The sequence below is a fragment of the Perognathus longimembris genome, chromosome 20, assembly GCF_023159225.1.
Source record: "Perognathus longimembris pacificus isolate PPM17 chromosome 20, ASM2315922v1, whole genome shotgun sequence".
Lineage (NCBI taxonomy): Eukaryota > Metazoa > Chordata > Mammalia > Rodentia > Heteromyidae > Perognathus > Perognathus longimembris.
The window spans coordinates 28,035,629-28,053,219 of record NC_063180.1 but is presented as its reverse complement, the minus strand read 5'-3'; the positions used below and the strand labels follow the sequence as shown (position 1 = coordinate 28,053,219).

Genomic DNA, 17,591 nt, shown 5'->3' with positions numbered 1-17,591 from the left:
TGGCTGTCCAGGCCACTGGCAGGCATGCGGCTATGTATCTTGCTTCTGGCCTTCCTGGGGTCTCTGTCTGATGCTGCGTTCTCTGGACCCACAGGCTGGCGTTTGCCAGGGAGGAGCCCTCGTTTTGACCGCCTTGGGGATGTGGAGGTGGCAGGGAGCTTCAGCATCTTTCATTTCTATGATGTCACCTCATTGGATTTCACGGCTCCACCAGCCGGGCGGCCCTACTCAAGGTCAGTGAGGGGTGTGGTGGGGGTCCTGAGTGCTGAGGGCACCGGAATGCCTGGTGACTGGGAGGAGTGGTTCTGGAACCCAGAGGGATGGCAGGTGCTGCCCCGCCTATGTACCTCCTGTCCTGAACATCATCACTCTGTCAGGCCCTGAGCACTGTCCCTAAGCCTTTTTGCTCAAGGCTAGCACTCTGCCACTTTGAGCCACAGTGCCACCTCCACTTTTCTGTTGGTTAATTGGAGATAAGACTGCCACTGACTTTGTTGCCTGGGCTGGGTTTGAACTGTGATCTTCAGATCTCAGCCACTGGAACAATTAATATCCTAGGCATGACCACCATTGCCTGGCTTCTATCTTTGCTTTCTTGTTTGTACCAGACTCTGAAATGTGTGCTCCTTGCGTGTTGTAGGCTATGCTGCCTGGAGTTCAGGTTAGGCAGAAATACTTGTGTCTCTTGTCCTGCCCTGGATGTTTAGATTAAGTTCTAGGTGGATGTGTTTGTTGAGTGAACCCATGTGGGATGTCTCCATCTCTGCATAGATCCTCAACCCTTGGTTTCCCCACTACCTGCAATTCTTTTGCCAATTTCCCCCCTGGATTTTCCAACTTTTCTAGACAGCCAGAGATTGCAGGACAGCCCTTTTGGCCTATTTTGAAATGTAGGCTGAACTTGATTCAGAATTTGCCAGAGTTGGAAGTTGTGCTGTGGCTGAAGTCGTAGAGTGCTAGGCTTGAGTTCAAGGGGGCTCAGGGGCTGCACCCAATTCCTGACTTCAAGCTCCACCACTGACATAAAAAAGAAATAAAGAGAAAGAAATTTCCAGCATGTCTGGACATGTATCAAGCAAGTAATTCCTCCTGGCATGTGGGAGGCTGAGCAGCTGGCATCAGGAGGTCGAAGATCACAGAGAGTATTCAGTGAACGAAACTGAAAAAAACCCAAAATACAAAACATAGAAATGCATGAAATATTACCCAAAACAACTAAACCTGCTTTGTATTAGCACTCGCGAGCCTGAGAGTGCCAGTTCCATACCCTCGCTACTTGCTTATTTATTTTACTTTGGGCAGCCACAGGGATTAATGGACCCCAGTCAATGCTAGGCAATGCTCTCCCAGCTCAATAAGTATCATTCATGGGATTAATAATAATACATGGGCTGGGCATATGTCCTAGTGGCAAGAGTGCTCGTCTCGTATACATGAAGCCCTGGGTTCGATGCCTCAGCAGTGCATATATAGAAAAATGACCAGAAGTGGCTCTGTGGCTCAAGTGGCAGAGTACGAGCATTGAGGAAAAAAAAAAAAAAGAAGGCAGGGACAGTGCTCAAGCCATAAGTCCAAGCCCCAGGACTGTAAATATAAATAATAATGCATAAATGTGTCTATATTCATATATATGTACATTGTGGAATGATTAAATCTATTGGTCGCATATTGGTCCCTTTACATACTAGTGTCTTATTTTTTGTGTGCTTTTTACTACTTTTTTATTGTGAAGGTGATGTACAGAGGGGGTTGCAGGCACATAAGTAGGTCCTGAGTGTGTTGGATTTTTGAACAGTGTTACCCCCTCACTCATTTTCTCCCATTATCACCCCCCACACTAGTGTCCTTCTGTAATGGGAACATTTGACTCTGTCGCTCAGAAACTCTGAAATGGACATGGGTGAGTAGTAACTGATCACCACGTTGTGCAAGGGGACGGAAGCTTGTGCTCCTGCCTCAGGAGACCTGGCCCCCTTTGCAGTGTCTCTCACACCTCTTCTCCTTCTGGTTGTTCTTAATGCTGCTGCTCTGCACCTCCACACATATCCTTGTGGGGATGTGGCATCATGCCTTTTATGCATGTGCTCGAATCCCTATGGTATGCTTAATGTAAATGCCCCTTTTCCAACTGTGCCCCGTTCTTCTTTTTTTCTGAATCCTGGGGCTTGAACTCAGGGCCTGGGTGCTGTTCCTTAGTGTTTTTGCTGAAGGTGAGTGCTCTACCACTAGAGCCACAGCACCAATTCTAGCTATTTTGGATAGTTAATTGGAGGTAAGAGTCTCATGGACTTTCTTGCTCAGGCTGGCTGTGAACCATGATCCTTAGATCTCAGCCTCCTGAGTAGCTTGGTTTACAGGTGAGGCACTGGTATGCAGCCTGCCCTTGTCTTCATGGTAAATGTGGGCATTTCTTTCCCCCAGCGTTTCCAATTGGGGCTACCGGGTGGCCCAAAGTTTTGTCTTTGCCATTGAGGAAATCAACAGGAGCGTCCACCTGTTGCCCAATCTGACCTTGGGCTTCTCCATCCGCAACTCTGGGGACTCAGTACACGGAGCTCTCCATGAGACCATCGGCTTCCTCACGGGGCAGGAGGAGCCGGTCCCCAACTACTTCTGTGGGTCTGGCCCCCCCAAAGTTGCCGTGGTGGGGGACACAAGGTCAGCCCTGTCTGTGTCCATGGCCAGGCTTCTCGGGCTGTACAAGTTTCCCCAGGTGAGTCCTCCTCAACGTCTCCCCCCAGCAGTGATTGTGACAGGGGACTGTGTGATGGAGGTAGGGATGAAACTGAGCTGCTTTCTGTGGGACTAGGTGACTGTGATTGCACTCCCTGCCCAGCAAGGTTCTCCCTGGCAGAGCCTCATTTTGAGGGTGTGTGTGGGTAGAATGGTGGATCCAATGGCAACTCTTGTTTATCCTTTGCCCCAAATCCTATGGCCCCTGTGCTAGCGAGGTATTCACTACTGTGACAAGATCCCTGGGAGAGGCAACTAAAAGGAGAGATTAACCTTGGCTTGTGATTTCTCTGGTTTATTGCCCGTTGCTGGCTTAGATGTTTCTATGTCCACGGTGATGCAGAGCCTCAGGTGCAGGGGGTGTTAGAAGAGAAAGCTCACTTCACACTGTCTGGGAAGCAGAGAGGCAGAAGCAGAAGGAGCACCTGAGAGCAAGATTCAACTTTGCAGGCTGCAGCCTGTGGCCTGCTCTCCCTGACTAGGCCCTGCCCCTACTATCCACTACCCCAAATGCCATCATATTTGAATCCATCAAAGAGTTAGTCCATTGATTTGTTCAGATCCCTGAGTGTCCAAACCTTCCCCAAAGCCTGTCAGCTGGCGTCTAGGATCCCTGACAGGAGCCTTCATCTGGCCTCTGGTGGCAGAAGCAGGTTCTGCAATAAGACAAGGAGAGTTAGACATTCACCCCAGTTGCAGTCTAAGCAGTTCCTGTGCATCCTGGCCATTGCTTAAGAGAAAATAGAACCCCTACTGGACAACAGCTCCAAGGGCCTAATCTGCTTTGCACATTACATGGTCTCTTTCCTGAAAAAACAATGAAACATTTAAAACTTGGGAAACCAGAGTCCTTGATATCTCTCATACTATGTAGATCCCAAAACTCTAGATGTCAAGGCCTGGTTCCAAATTTTTCAGAGCAGTATCTCCAAGTACTCATGAAAGGGCTAGGAAAGTGGCCTAGTGGCAAGAGTGTTTGCCTCATATATATGAAGCCCTGGGTTCTATTCCCACATATATAGAAAATGGCCAGAGGTGGCACTATGGCTCAAGTGGCAGAGTGCTAGCCTTGACCAAAAACAAGCCAGGGATAGTGCTCAGGCCCTGAGGCCAAGGCCCAGGACTGGCAAAAAAAAAAAAAAAAAAGAACTCATGAAAGCCCTCTTGGAATGAGGAAGAACACAGCAAAGATTAATCTGAATAGTGGGTGAGGGAAATGGAGGGTGATGGTGCTGGTTAAAGGTCAGTGTTTTCAACAGTGTTAACTAAGTCCATTGTGAGATAGGACTTTGCAATTCAGAAATGCATGGCAAGGATTGTCATCAGCTGGAGATGGTTAGAGATGCACGTGTCAAGACTTCCTTCCTAGCAAGCCCCACGCTTTCACAAGGCCTTGGTGAGCCTCAGATACTGGGTGTGGACATGTGATGGCAACCCCATGATTCCTAAGAGGTGATCATGATTCATGGGAGCTGATCATGTTCCAGTTCATGGCTCCTAGGAGGCTGTAGAACTTACAGCAACAAAGTTTGCAATCCCTGGGCAGCCATGCATTGCGGGCAATTCATTGACTTTTGCTCTGTTCCTGCCCTTGTTTAAATCTTACAATCAGCCAACACCTGCACCCTCATTCTCATCTCCTCTCCCTATTGCTTGGGCCTTCCCTGACAGATCAGTTACTCATCTACACTGCCATTCCTCAGTGACAAGACTCAATTTCCTTCCTTCCTCCGGACCATACCCAGTGACATCACGTTTACCCAAGCAGTGACTCAGCTGGTGTTGTATTTGGCATGGTCCTGGGTGGGCATCCTGGCCCAAGATGATGACTTTGGGCAGCAGGCCAGCTCTCTGGCCACCCAGAAGCTCATCCAGGCTGGTGCCTGTGTTGAGTTCAACTTCCAAGTCCCTTCACAGACATCTCAGGAGAAGACTCGATTAGTTGTAGAGAATATGGAGAGATGCACCGCCACTGTTGTTCTGGTCTTTGTGAACAACTCCAATTTTCAGCTCATCCTGCAGGTCTTGCTGAAGCATGGTATCAAGGGCTGGGTCTTGGTTAGCCCAGATACACAGCACATGGCTAATGCACTGACTGTGCCAGGTGTCTCCAAGATATTATATGGCGCATTTGGCCTTCTGCATTACAGCAACCCAGTACCCGGGTTCCAGGAGTTCCTTGCTGGCCTTCACCCCAGCAGGACCCCAGAGGACATGTTCATAGATGGGTTCTGGAAGGTCACCTTTCAATGTACATGGTCCCATCGGAACACCACACTGGCAAAAGTTGACCATGTATGCTCAGGAAATGAGAGTATGAGAGGCCAGGAGCTTCCTTTCCAGGAATTGAGTCAAAGTGATGTCGCCTACATGGCTGTCTATAGCATTGCCCATGCCCTGCACAACCTGCTAGCCAATGAGGACCGGCATGGGACATGTGCAGATCCTGGGCACTTCCAGCCGTGGCAGGTGAGCGAGCAATGTGTGGAATTGGTGATTTGGGGAGGATGGACAACAGAACCCTCCATCAGAGACTGGGCTCTTCAGCAAGGATGTCTATGCTGTAAAAATGGGTTTCAATTGAACGTGTCAGATGCATTGTAATACAATACATCTTTTAAATTGACTTTATATTTCTTTCTTTCTTTTTTTTGTCAGTCCTGGGGCTTGAACTCAGGGCCTGAGCACTGTCCCTGACTACTTTTTGCTCAAGGATAGCACTCTGCCACTTGAGTTACAGTGCCACTTGCATCTTTTTCTGTTTTTGCGGTGCTAAGGCATTGAATTCAGGGCTTCATGCATGTTAGGTAAGCACTTTACACTAAGCCACATTTGTAGCCCTTTATATTTTCTTATTTTTGTTTTTACTTAGTTGTGTAAAGGAGGTTAAATTCTAGAAGTCAAGTTATTAATTTTGATCAATGGCATCCTTAAAGGAGAACACTAAGGTATTGGCTGAGTCTCTCTCTCCTTTCCTCCTTCCCTTCTCTCCTTTTCTTTTCTTTTTTGTCCTTCAGGACCTGAGCTCTGATCCCAAGTGGTTTTGCCCAAGGCTAGCACTTTTCCACTTTCAGCCCCAGTGCCACCTCTGGTTTTCTGGTGGTTAACTAGAGAAAAGTCTCATGGACTTTTCTGCCTGAGCTGGCTTTGAACTTGAAGCCTCAGATCTCAGTCTCCTGAGAAACTAAGATTACAGGCATGAGCCACCAGTGCCTGACTCAGAAACATATTTGAGTTCTGCTTTATGACAATGGTAAGCATAACCTAAATTATTATTCATGAAAATTCCTAATTTCATGAGTTAGCAAAAATACTTTTTGAGACTCTGCAAATGTCACGGGCTATCTTTGATCCCATATGCCTGGTGGAGAGCTGGCATTGTCTTTAGCCACGCCAGCTCCTCACAGTGGCCAGTGGCCATCACCATTGTCTACAATAGCACCTTCCTTCCCCAGCTTCTCCATTCCCTCAGGAAGGTGCACTTCAAGACTCCTGATGGCCGAGAGATTCTGTTTGATGCTGATGGAGATCTGGTTACACAATTTGACATTGTGCGGTGGCAGAAGACCTCTGAAGGCACATTCTACCCTATGAACATAGGCAAGATTGACCCACAAGTGTCTCCGGGGGACAGAATGTCCATCCACTTGCAGGAAGATGTCCAGGTGAGAGGGCTGGTGTATGGGTGGTCCTGTCCTGCTGAGTTAGGAGAGAAATCAGAGGCCAGTGGCGCTTGTCCCTATCTGTTGCATGAAGTTGATGTAGCTCTAAGATGGGCTCAGCATAACTCAATGCTGATATTTAGCCATACTGGGAGGACAGTCTTTTATTCAGCATCATAAATTGAAACACCAGAGGCATGAAATATGAATTACAACCTGCACCTTGAGCTTCGTTTAGATTATTTCACTGTGTCTATAGGATCTGTTCTGTGAAGAGGCAAACAGCGTACCTGAGAAGAAAGCCATACATTTCTCCAAGCTCATCTTCATGTGTCATGTGGGAGACAGGCTGAACAGGCCTTCTGCTTTGACAAAATTTTGTACTTTGTGTAGGGACCGGTGTATCTTGCTGTCTTCCCTTTTACAGAGCTAACTTTCAACTCTCTTAACTTTTGAGAGCTGTGCCAAGGGACATCTATTACTGTTTGTCTGTGGATGGAAGTGGGGGAGCCAATGATTGGAGAAGGTCATTGTGTGTGAGGGTGTAGATATACATTTCTGTGTGTGTTCAAGTGTATGAAGTCAGCACTTACATTTTTTAACTATGAAAAGCTTCACAAATATGCATGTCATCCTTGACCCAGGGGCCATATTAACCTCTGCATTACCTTACTTTCAATATGTGTTCCTGAAGTGACCTTTTAGTACCTGCAATTCTCTGTAGAACAATCAAGGCTCCCGGTTCAGCTTTGCCTTGGTCAGCCAGGAAACAACACTCCCCCCAACCCTGCACTGTGTTTATTCATCCCCTACATTTTGTGTTCCTCTCCCGTTTGTGTTTGGTGTGACACTGATGATACTTTCAGGAAAGCACCTTGTCTTGTGGTTGGGAAGGAGTCTCATCTTCCTTTTGGTGCAGACAAAGGCCTGCCCCTGCTTCTGTGTCCCTGGACAGGTCTGATGGCCCTGTTCTTCATCTCCAGGTGCCTCCCTCTGTCTGCAGTGGGAGATGTCTTCCAGGGTTCATCCAGACCCCCAAGCAGGGAGCCCCTCACTGCTGTTTCCATTGTAGCCCCTGCCCCGAGGGACAGTTTGCAAACGAAACAGGTGAGGATGTGAGGCACAGAGCCTCCAGATTGCATTTCCATTCACCAAGCCACTGCTTCTTCTCTGTTTATCTGTGGACTTTGCATAGGAATTTTGGCCAGCATAACACTGTTACCATTATTTTTAGGCAAATGAACTCTATCAATGTATACATGCATGGATTGTAGTAGGTGAGCCTGGTGAAGTTCTTTATGATTATGAAGCAAAGTATGAGTGGAACCCACTGTTTCCTGATGCCCAGTAACAACTGCCCTACCTCTACAAGTCCATAGGTTTTTCCAAGTTTTTTTTTTGTGATTTTTTTTTTTTTTGGTGCTAGTCTTAGCGCTTGTATTCAAGGCATGAGCACTATCCCTGGCTTCTTTTTGCTCTACCACTAGAGCCAATGTACAACTTTCCTTTTTTTCTATATGTGTGATGCTGAGGAATGGAACCCAGGGCTTCATGTATGCAAGGCAAGCACTCTACCACTAGGCCATATATCCCAGTCCCTTGTCAAGTTTTTAACTTTTGTAAGTAGAATTACACAATAAAGGTTCATTTGTATCTTGAATTCTCTTCTTCCAAGAATTTATGAGATCCCTCCTAGTGGTGGTGTAGGAACATGTGCTGTGGTGTTAAGCAACAGTGATTAATTCCCCCTCCCCCTGCCCCCACCGCCCAAGTTCTGGAGGCTGGAAGCCTGAGATCAAGGTATCAGCAGGATTGGTTTCTTCTGAGGCCTGTGTTCTGGGCCTGCAGAGAGTCACCCTATGCCTGTGCTCCTGGCATCTGTGTGTCCATGTCTTGATTTTCTCTAATAAGGAACCAGTCACATTGCATTGGGGCTTACCTGAATGTCTTCATTGGTCTTCATTATTTTATCATCCCGTTTCCTACCTCCTAATACAGTTACTCAGAGGTCAGGACTTCAACATTGTAATGTTCTTGAAAACCTTCATCTCAACTCAGTCCATAACATTTGAAAACAAGAACAGTTATTGCAACTATTTGGGAGGAAATTAACCATTAAAGAGATCATATATACTGGGCTGATACCTGTAGCTACTCAGGAGGCTGAGATCTGAAGATCACAGTTCAAATCCAGCCCAAACAAGTAAGTCCACGAGACACTTATTTCCAATTAACTACCAGAAAAATGGAAGTGGTGCTGTGGTTCAAAGTGGGAGAGTGGTACATTTGAGTGAAAAAGCTCAGGGACACAATTCTAGGCCTCAGTTTAAGCCCCGTGCCTGACCCCTCCCCCCCCAAACATTACATAAAGCCTGCATATAGGGTATGCCTTTTCCTGTGCCTCTGTCGCTAATATCACCCATTCTGTTTCTTGTGATTAATAATAAATCATACCTCCATTAATGAGCATGAAATGCTTCGCATGTGTTCATGGGAAGTCTCTCTCTACAGAGCTGGTCTCAGCACTGTCAGTTACAGATGTGGGGTCTCTGTGTCTCCCACAGACATGAAGAGTTGTCTCCTGTGCACTGAGGATCAGTACTCAAGCCCTACTCGAGACAGCTGCCTACCCAAGACTGAGTCTTTCCTAGCCTTTGATGAGGCCCTGGGGTTCAGCCTGGCTGTGGTGTCACTCATGCTGGCTGGCCTGGCTGTGCTGGTCTTGGGGATATTCTGGAAGCACCAGGACAGCCCTGTAGTCAAGGCCAACAACCGGCCTCTCAGCTACTTGCTCCTTGTTTCCCTGAGCCTGTGTGCCCTGTGTGCCTTGCTGTTCCTGGGCCAACCCACGGCTGCCACCTGCCTCCTGCGCCAGACCACCTTTGCTGTAGTGTTCACTGTGGCGGTCTCCTCCATCCTGGCGAAGACCCTCACGGTGGTGCTGGCTTTCAGAGTTACCAGGCCAAGGGACAGGTTTCAGGTGTGCCTGGGCCCCAGCGCGTCTCCATGTGTTGTCCTGATGTCCTCCTTGGTCCAGGTGATTCTCTGTGCAGTCTGGCTGGGCACGTCCCCACCATTCCCAGGCAGGGACATGGCCTCTGAGCCCAGGCATATTGTCATCCAGTGCCAGGAGGGCTCCGGAGTGGCCTTCTACTGCGTGCTGGGTTACCTGGGCTTCCTGGCCATGGGGACCTTCTGTGTGGCCTTCCTGGCCCGGGGCCTGCCAGATGCCTTCAATGAGACCCAGTTCATCACCTTCAGCATGCTGCTGTTCTGCAGTGTCTGGACAGCCTTCCTGCCCCTGTACCACAGTGCTCGGGGCAAGTCCATGGTGGCCGTGGAGATCTTCTCCATCCTGTCCTCCACTGGGGGGCTTCTGGGTGGCATCTTCCTCCCCAAGTGCTACATCATCTTGCTGAAGCCTGAGCGCAACACCCTGACCTGGGTAAGACAAGGACACTGAAGCTAAGCAGAAAGGCAGAGAAGCTCTGCGCGGCACCTACCTCCCAAGGCCCTCACTCATAGTTCTGAATGGGGCTCACTGTTCTATGTGGATGTGAAAGGACTTCAATGAGAGATAGGATTTGTTGGAAAGTGATTTCATGTAAAGCACTGACTATTCCCAACAGCCATATCTTACTCCTGTCCATGCTGTAGACCCCACTGATTCATCTCCCCTTCCTTTGCCCCTGAGAAGTTTTGGAGAAGAGAGCCTGAGACCAAAGACACATCTGATGCACACGTCCCTGACTAACACAGTCTGTTGAGTCCTGGAACTTCTCAGTCAAAATAACATTTTTCTTCTGCCCCACACCCATCTCACCCCACTTACATCTGCCCCCTGCCCACCTTCACTATTTCTGCATAATATTTAAAGAGTCCTATTTGTAGGGGTGTGTATGCCACTTCCCCTTCAGCCTTGTAGAAGGAGACTTCGTTGCCCTTCCCAGGCTTCACTCCCAAATAAAGCCTGTTGATCTATTGAGTTTACTTTTGCCCTTTCTTTTTCTGATAACCTCATGACTTAGTTTTCCTATAGGAAAAACAGACTCTATGTCTATTGGGTCCTGATGGTGGACACATGGTCAGTAGACATTCTCTTTGTAGTTTTGGCTGAACTATTTCACAATTCAGATGCCTTGTATAAGGGGACACTTGTTTATGGGGTGCTTTTGTGATCTGTACAAGCTGGGAGTCTGAGGCAGGAGGACAATGCATTTGAACCTGGCTATCTGGAGACTCTCCAAAACAAAATCAAGTATAAAGGAGTAAGAAGGCCATGGTGGTGATGATCTCGAAAATGGTTCCCTTCAGGACCAGCCTGTTCCAGGAGGATTGCAGCTGGGAAGGTGTCACCAGGAGAACTGCCTTATAGTTCCTCAAAGGGGATACACAGACTCATCCTGTCTGCTAGAATTTCCACTGTTATGTAGACACACAATAAAATGGAAAACGTGTTACTCTGAAGTGTTAGTGAGAGTTCACAGAAGAATTGTTTACATGCTCAACTATGAAAATAACCTGTGTTTAACACTGATGAACGAATACATCAAACGTGTCCATTACTTCAGTAGAGTGTTAATTCTCAATACAGAAGAAATACAGTAGTAATACATACTTCAAAATGTAGTCTCCAAACCTAGTGTAGCAATGCCAGCTTGGTGAGGTAATCGCTGAACTGCCTCAAGTGGGCCAGGGCTCTTTATCAGTCCTGAGCTAGTGTTTCTCCTGTACATTGTGCTGAAGAGCCCAAGTGTCCCAAGTGGCCGTCAAGAACTTTTTACTATAGGGATGACATGCACCTGTCAAACAGGTTGTGATTGGTGGCTGGTGTCATCAGTCAGGCCTCCAGTCAGATGTTGGCCCTTAGCAGTCAAGTATTGGGCAGTTAAAAATTCTATTTGCAGTGCAGACTGAGTACTGTGGCTCCAGGGTGCAGGCCTCTTAGGGTGTAGTAAGGAACCTCTCTCCCTGAAGTCGGTAGATAATGCTCAGAGCTATTATCCAGGTCACAATGAGGGGATGGAGACACAGGTGGAGGAGTCAAAGCTTTTAATGGACTTGGCCACTCAGGATCACTTAGCACCTCCATTCTCCCCACAGTCTGCCAAGTTTCCAGTGTGGCTCCCACTCCAATGCTCGGGTTGAAGATGCAATCCTAAATAAGAGCCTCGGTCACTATGGGCCTGGGCCTTCAGAGGAGCTGCCAGATCCATGGCTGTCCAGGCCACTGGCAGGCATGCGGCTATGTATCTTGCTTCTGGCCTTCCTGGGGTCTCTATGTGATGCTGCGTCCTCTGGACCCACAGGCTGGCGTTTGCCAGGGAGGAGCCCTCGTTTTGACCGCCTTGGGGATGTGGAGGTGGCAGGGAGCTTCAGCATCTTTCATTTCTATGATGTTACCTCATTGGATTTCACGCCTCCGCCAGCCGGGCGGCCCTACTCAAGGTCAGTGAGGGGTGTGGTGGGGGTCCTGAGTGCTGAGGGCACCGGAATGTCTGGAGACTGGGAGGAGTGGTTCTGGAACCCAGAGGGATGGCAGGTGCTGCCCCGCCTATGTACCTCCTGTCCTGAACATCATCACTCTGTCAGGCCCTGAGCACTGTCCCTAAGCCTTTTTGCTCAAGGCTAGCACTCTGCCACTTTGTGCTACAGTGCCCCTCTTCTTTTCTGTTGGTTAGTTGGAGATAAGACTGCCACTGACTTTGTTGCCTGGGCTGGGTTTGAACTGTGATCTTCAGATCTTAGCCACTGGAACAATTAATATCCCAGGCATGACCACCATTACCTGGCTTCTGTCTTTGCTTTCTTGTTTGTACCAGACTCTGAAATGTGTGCTCCTTGCATGTTCTTGGCTGTGCTGCCTGGAGTTCAGGTTAGGCAGAAATACTTGTGTCTCTTGTCCTGCCCTGGATGTTTAGATTAAGTTCTAGGTGGATGTGTTTGTTGAGTGAACCCATGTGGGATGTCTCCATCTCTGCACAGGTCCTCAACCCTTGGTTTCCCCCCTACCTGCAATTTTTTTTTGCCAATTTCCCCCCTGGGTTTTCCAACTTTTCTAGACAGCCAGAGATTGCAGGACAGCCCTTTTGGCCTATTGAAATGTAGGCTGAACTTGATTCAGAATTTGCCAGAGTTGGAAGTTGTGCTGTGGCTGAAGTCGTAGAGTGCTAGGCTCGAGTTCAAGGGGGCTCAGGGGCTGCACCCAATTCCTGACTTCAAGCTCCACAACTGACATAAAAAAGAAAAAAAAGAAAAAGAAATTTCCAGCATGTCTGGACATGTATCAAGCAAGTAATTCCTCCTGGCATGTGGGAGGCTGAGCAGCTGGCATCAGGAGGCTGAAGGTTGCAGGGAGTATTCAGTGAGCGAAACTAAAAAAAAAACAAACCCAATAACAAAACATAAAAATGTATCAAGTATTTCCCCAAACATCTAGACCTGCTTTTTATTAGCACCAGTGAGCCTGAGCGCGCCAGTTCCATACTCTTGCTACTTGGTCATTTATTTTGCTTTGGGCAGCGGCAGGGATTAATGGACCCCCAGTCAATGCTAGGCAATGCTCTCCCAGCTCAATAAGTATCATTCATGGGATTAATAATAATACATGGGCTGGGCATATGTCCTAGTGGCAAGAGTGCTCATCTCGTATACATAAAGCCCTGGGTTCGATGCCTCAGCAGTTCATATACAGAAATATGACCAGAAGTGGCTCTGTGGCTCAAGTGGCAGAGTGGGAGTGTTGAGCAAAAAAAAAAAAAAAAGAGAAGGCTGGATCAGTGCTCAGGCCCTGAGTCTGAGCTCCAGGACTGGCAACATAAATAATAATGCATAAGGTTGCATATATGCATATATATGTACATTGTGGAATCAGTAAATCTATTGGTCACATATTGGTCACTTTACATACTAGTGTCTTATTATTATTATTTTTTTTGGCCAGTCCTGGGCCTTGGACTCAGGGCCTGAGCACTGTCCCTGGCTTCTTCCCGCTCAAGGCTAGCACTCTGCCACCTGAGCCACAGTGCCCCTTCTGGCCGTTTTCCATATATGTGGTGCTGGGGAATCGAACCGAGAGACTCATGTGTAGGAGGCAAGCACTCTTGCCACTAGGCCATATTCCCAGCCCATAGTGTCTTATTTTTTGTGTGCTTTTTACTACTTTTTATTGCAAAGGTGATGTACAGAGGGGTTGCAGGCACATAAGTAGGTCCTGAGTGCATTTCTTTTTTGAACAGTGTTACCCTCTCCCTCATTTTCTCCCATTATCACCCCCCACACTAGTGTCCTTCTGTAATGGAAACATTTGACTCTGTTGCTTAGAAACTCTGAAATGAACATGGGTGAGTAGTAACTGATCACCACGCTGTGCAAGGGGATGGAAGCTTGTGCTCCTGCCTCAGGAGACCTGGCCCCCTTTGCAGTGTCTCTCACACCTCTTCTCCTTCTGGTTGTTCTTAATGCTGCTGCTCTGCACCTCCACACACTTCCTCATGGGAATGTGGCATCATGCCTTTTATGCATGTGCTCGAATCCCTATGGTATGCTTAATGTAAATGCCCCTTTTCCAACTGTGCCCCGTTCTTCTTTTTTTTCTGAATCCTGGGGCTTGAACTCAGGGCCTGGGTGCTGTTCCTTAGTGTTTTTGCTGAAGGTGAGTGCTCTACCACTAGAGCCACAGCACCAATTCTAGCTATTTTGGATAGTTAATTGGAGGTAAGAGTCTCATGGACTTTCTTGCTCAGGCTGGCTTTGAACCATGATCCTTAGATCTCAGCCTCCTGAGTAGCTTGATTTACAGGTGAGGCACTGGTATGCAGCCTGCCCTTGTCTTCATGGTAAATGTGGGCATTTCTTTCCCCCAGCGTTTCCAATTGGGGCTACCGGGTGGCCCAAAGTTTTGTCTTTGCCATTGAGGAAATCAACAGGAGTGTCCACCTATTGCCCAATCTGACCTTGGGCTTCTCCATCCGCAACTCTGGGGACTCAGTACACGGAGCTCTCCATGAGACCATGGGCTTCCTCACAGGGCAGGAGGAGCCGGTCCCCAACTACTTCTGTGGGTCTGGCCCCCCCAAAGTTGCCGTGGTGGGGGACACAAGGTCAGCCCTGTCTGTGTCCATGGCCAGGCTTCTCGGGCTGTACAAGTTTCCCCAGGTGAGTCCTCCTCAACGTCTCCCCCCAGCAGTGATTGTGACAGGGGACTGTGTGATGGAGGTAGGGAGGAAACTGAGCTGCTTTCTGTGGGACCAGGTGACTGTGATTGCACTCCCTGCCCAGCAAGGTTCTCCCTGGCAGAGCCTCATTTTGAGGGGGTGTGTGGGTAGAATAGTGGATCCAATGGCAACTCTTGGTTACCCTTTTGCCCCAAATCCCATGGCCCCTGTGCTAGCGAGGTCTTCACTACTGTGACAAGATCCCTGGGAGAGGCAACTAAAAGGAGAGATTAACCCTGGCTTGTGATTTCTCTGGTTTATTGCCCGTTGCTGGCTTAGATGTTTCTATATCTACGGTGATGCAGAGCCTCAGGTGCAGGGGGAGTTGGAACAGGAAGCTCACTTCACACTGTCTGGGAAGCAGAGAGGCAGAAGCAGAAGGAGCACCTGAGAGCAAGATTCAACTTTGCAGGCTGCAGCCTGTGGTCTGCTGTCCCTGACTAGGCCCTGCCCCTACTTTCTACCACCTGAAATGCCATCATATTTGAATCCTTCAAAGAGTTAGTCCATTGACTTGTCCAGAGCTCTGAGTGTCCAAACCTTCCCCAAAGCCTGTCAGCTGGCATCTAGGATCCCTGACAGGAGCCTTCATCTGGCCTCTGGTGGCAGAAGCAGGTTCTGCAATCAGACAAGGAGAGTTAGACATTCACCCCAGTTGCAGTCTAAACAGTTCCTCTGCACCCTGGCCTGAAAAATCAATGTGGTGTTAAGCTACAGTGATTCATTCCCACTCCCTCCCCCTTCCCAAGTTCTGGAGGCTGGAAGGCTGAGATCAATGTATCAGCAGATTTGGTTTCTTCTGAGGCCTATGTTCTGGGCCTGCAGAGAGTCACCTTCTTCCTTTGTTCTCTGGCATCTGTGTGTCCATGTATTGATTTTCTCTAATAAGGAACCAGTCACATTGGATTGGGGCCCACCTGAATGTCTTCATTGGACCTCTATTATTTTATCTTCCCATTTCTACCTCCTAATACAGTTACAGTCAGAGGTCAGTACTTCAACATTGTAATGTTCTTGAAAACCTTCATCTCAACTCAGTCCATAACATTTGAAAAGTAGAAGAGTTATTGCAACTATTTAGGAGGAAATTAACCATTAAAGAGTTCATATATGCTGGGCTGATGCCTGTAATTCTAGCTACTCAGGAGGCTGAGATCTGCAGATCACAGTTCAGAGCCAGCTCAAACAAGTAAGCCCACGAGACATTTATATCCAATTAACTATCAGAAAAATGGAAGTGGTGCTGTGGTTCAAAGTGGGAGAGCACTACCCTTGAGTGAAAAAGCTCAGGGACACTCTTTTAGGCCTCAGTTTAAGCCCCACGCCTGACCCCTCCCTCCTAAAATATCACATATAGCCTGGATATAGGGTATGCCTTTTTCCTGTGCCTCTATCCCTAATATCACCCATTCTGTTTCTTGTGATTAATAATAAATCATAACTACATTAATGAGCATGAAATGCTTTCCATGTGTTCATGGGAAATCTCTCTCTAGAGAGCTGGTCTCAGCACTGTCATTTACAGATGTGGGGTCTCTGTGTCTCCGACCGACATGAAGAGATGTCTCATGTGCCCTGAGGATCAGTACTCAAGCCCTATGCGAGACAGCTGCCTACCCAAGACTGAGACCTTCATGGCCTTTGATGAGCCCTGGGGTTCAGTCTGGCTGCGGTGTCACTCATGCTGGCTGACCTGGCTGTCCTTGTTCTGGGGATATTCTGGAAGCACCAGGACAGCCCTGTGGTCAAGGCCAACAACCGGCCTCTCAGCTACTTGATCCTGGTCTCCCTGAGCCTGTGTGCCCTGTGTGCCTTGCTGTTCCTGAGACAACCCATGGCTGCCACCTGCCTCCTGCGCCAGACCACCTTTCCTGTGGTGTTCACTGTGGCAGTGTCCTCCATCCTGGCAAAGACCCTCACGGTGGTGCTGGCTTTCAGAGTTACCAGGCCAAGGGGCAGGTCTCAGGTGTGCATTGGCCCCTGCGCCTCACCATGTGTTGTCCTGATGTCTTCCTTGGTCCAGGTGATTCTCTGTGCAGTCTGGCTGGGCACGTCCCCACCATTCCCAGGCAGGGACATGGCCTCTGAGCCCAGGCACATTGTCATCCAGTGCCAGGAGGGCTCTGGAGTGGCCTTCTACTGCGTGCTGGGTTACCTGGGCTTCCTGGCCATGGGGACCTTCTGTGTGGCCTTCCTGGCCCGGGGCCTGCCAGATGCCTTCAGTGAGACCAAGTTCATCACCTTCAGCATGCTGCTGTTCTGCAGTGTCTTGACAGCCTTCCTGCCCCTGTACCACAGTGCTCGGGGCAAGTCCATGGTGGCCGTGGAGATCTTCTCCATCCTGTCCTCCACTGAGGGGCTGCTGGGTGGCATCTTCCTCCCCAAGTGCTACATCATCTTGCTTCAGACTGAGCGCAACACCCTGACCTGGTTAAGGCAAGGACACTGAAGCTGAGCAGAAAGGCAGAGAGGCTCTGCACAGCAGCTGCCTTCCAAGGCCCTCACTCATAGTTCCAAATGGGGCTCATTGTTCTATGTGGATGTACAAGGACTTCAATGAGAGATGGGGAATGATGGAAGGTGATTTCATGTAAAGCACTGACTATTCCCAACAGCCATATCTTACTCCTGTCCATGCTGTAGACCCCGCTGAATCATCTCCCCTTCCCTTGCCCCTGAGAAGTTTTGGAGAAGAGAGCCTGAGACCAAAGCCACATGTGATGCACACGTCCCTGACTAACACAGTTGGCTGAGTCCTGGAACTCTTCAGTCAGAATAACATTGCTTATCTACACCACACCCATCTCACCCCACTTACATCTGCCCCCTGCCCACCTTCACTCTTTCTACATAATATTTAAAGAGCCCCAGTTGTAAGGGTGTCTGTGCCACTTCCCCTTCAGCCATGTGGAAGGAGACTTGGTTGCCCCTTCCAGGCTTCACTCCCAAATAAAGCCTGTTGATCTATCGAGTTTGCTTT

At 48.6% G+C, this 17,591-nt stretch overlaps 2 protein-coding genes across 2 annotated transcripts; both read left to right on the top strand.

Annotated features, from left to right (window-relative positions):
- Nucleotides 1–24: 24 nt before the first annotated feature.
- On the top strand, nt 25–9,858 carry LOC125367963 (vomeronasal type-2 receptor 26-like). Its single transcript, XM_048368729.1, has 6 exons — nt 25–233; nt 2,422–2,713; nt 4,405–5,202; nt 6,189–6,412; nt 7,351–7,502; nt 8,960–9,858. The coding sequence occupies exons 1-6, from the start codon at nt 25–27 to the stop codon at nt 9,856–9,858; spliced, it is 2,574 nt and encodes an 857-aa protein (XP_048224686.1).
- A 1,776-nt stretch (nt 9,859–11,634) lies between these two features.
- On the top strand, nt 11,635–17,060 carry LOC125368178 (vomeronasal type-2 receptor 26-like). The gene is given in 4 exon segments (XM_048369032.1): nt 11,635–11,843; nt 14,261–14,552; nt 16,108–16,261; nt 16,264–17,060. Coding segments are annotated over 4 exon segments (1,452 nt in total).
- The last annotated feature ends 531 nt before the right edge of the window (nt 17,061–17,591 follow it).

Excerpts from the sequence above, each read along its gene's own strand:
- LOC125367963 (XM_048368729.1), top strand. The coding sequence starts at position 25 with ATGCGGCTATGTATCTTGCTTCTGGCCTTCCTGGGGTCTCTGTCTGAT. Across the intron at positions 234-2,421 it reads GCCGGGCGGCCCTACTCAAG|CGTTTCCAATTGGGGCTACC; the intron begins GTCAGTGAGGGG and ends TCTTTCCCCCAG. Across the intron at positions 7,503-8,959 it reads ACAGTTTGCAAACGAAACAG|ACATGAAGAGTTGTCTCCTG; the intron begins GTGAGGATGTGA and ends TGTCTCCCACAG.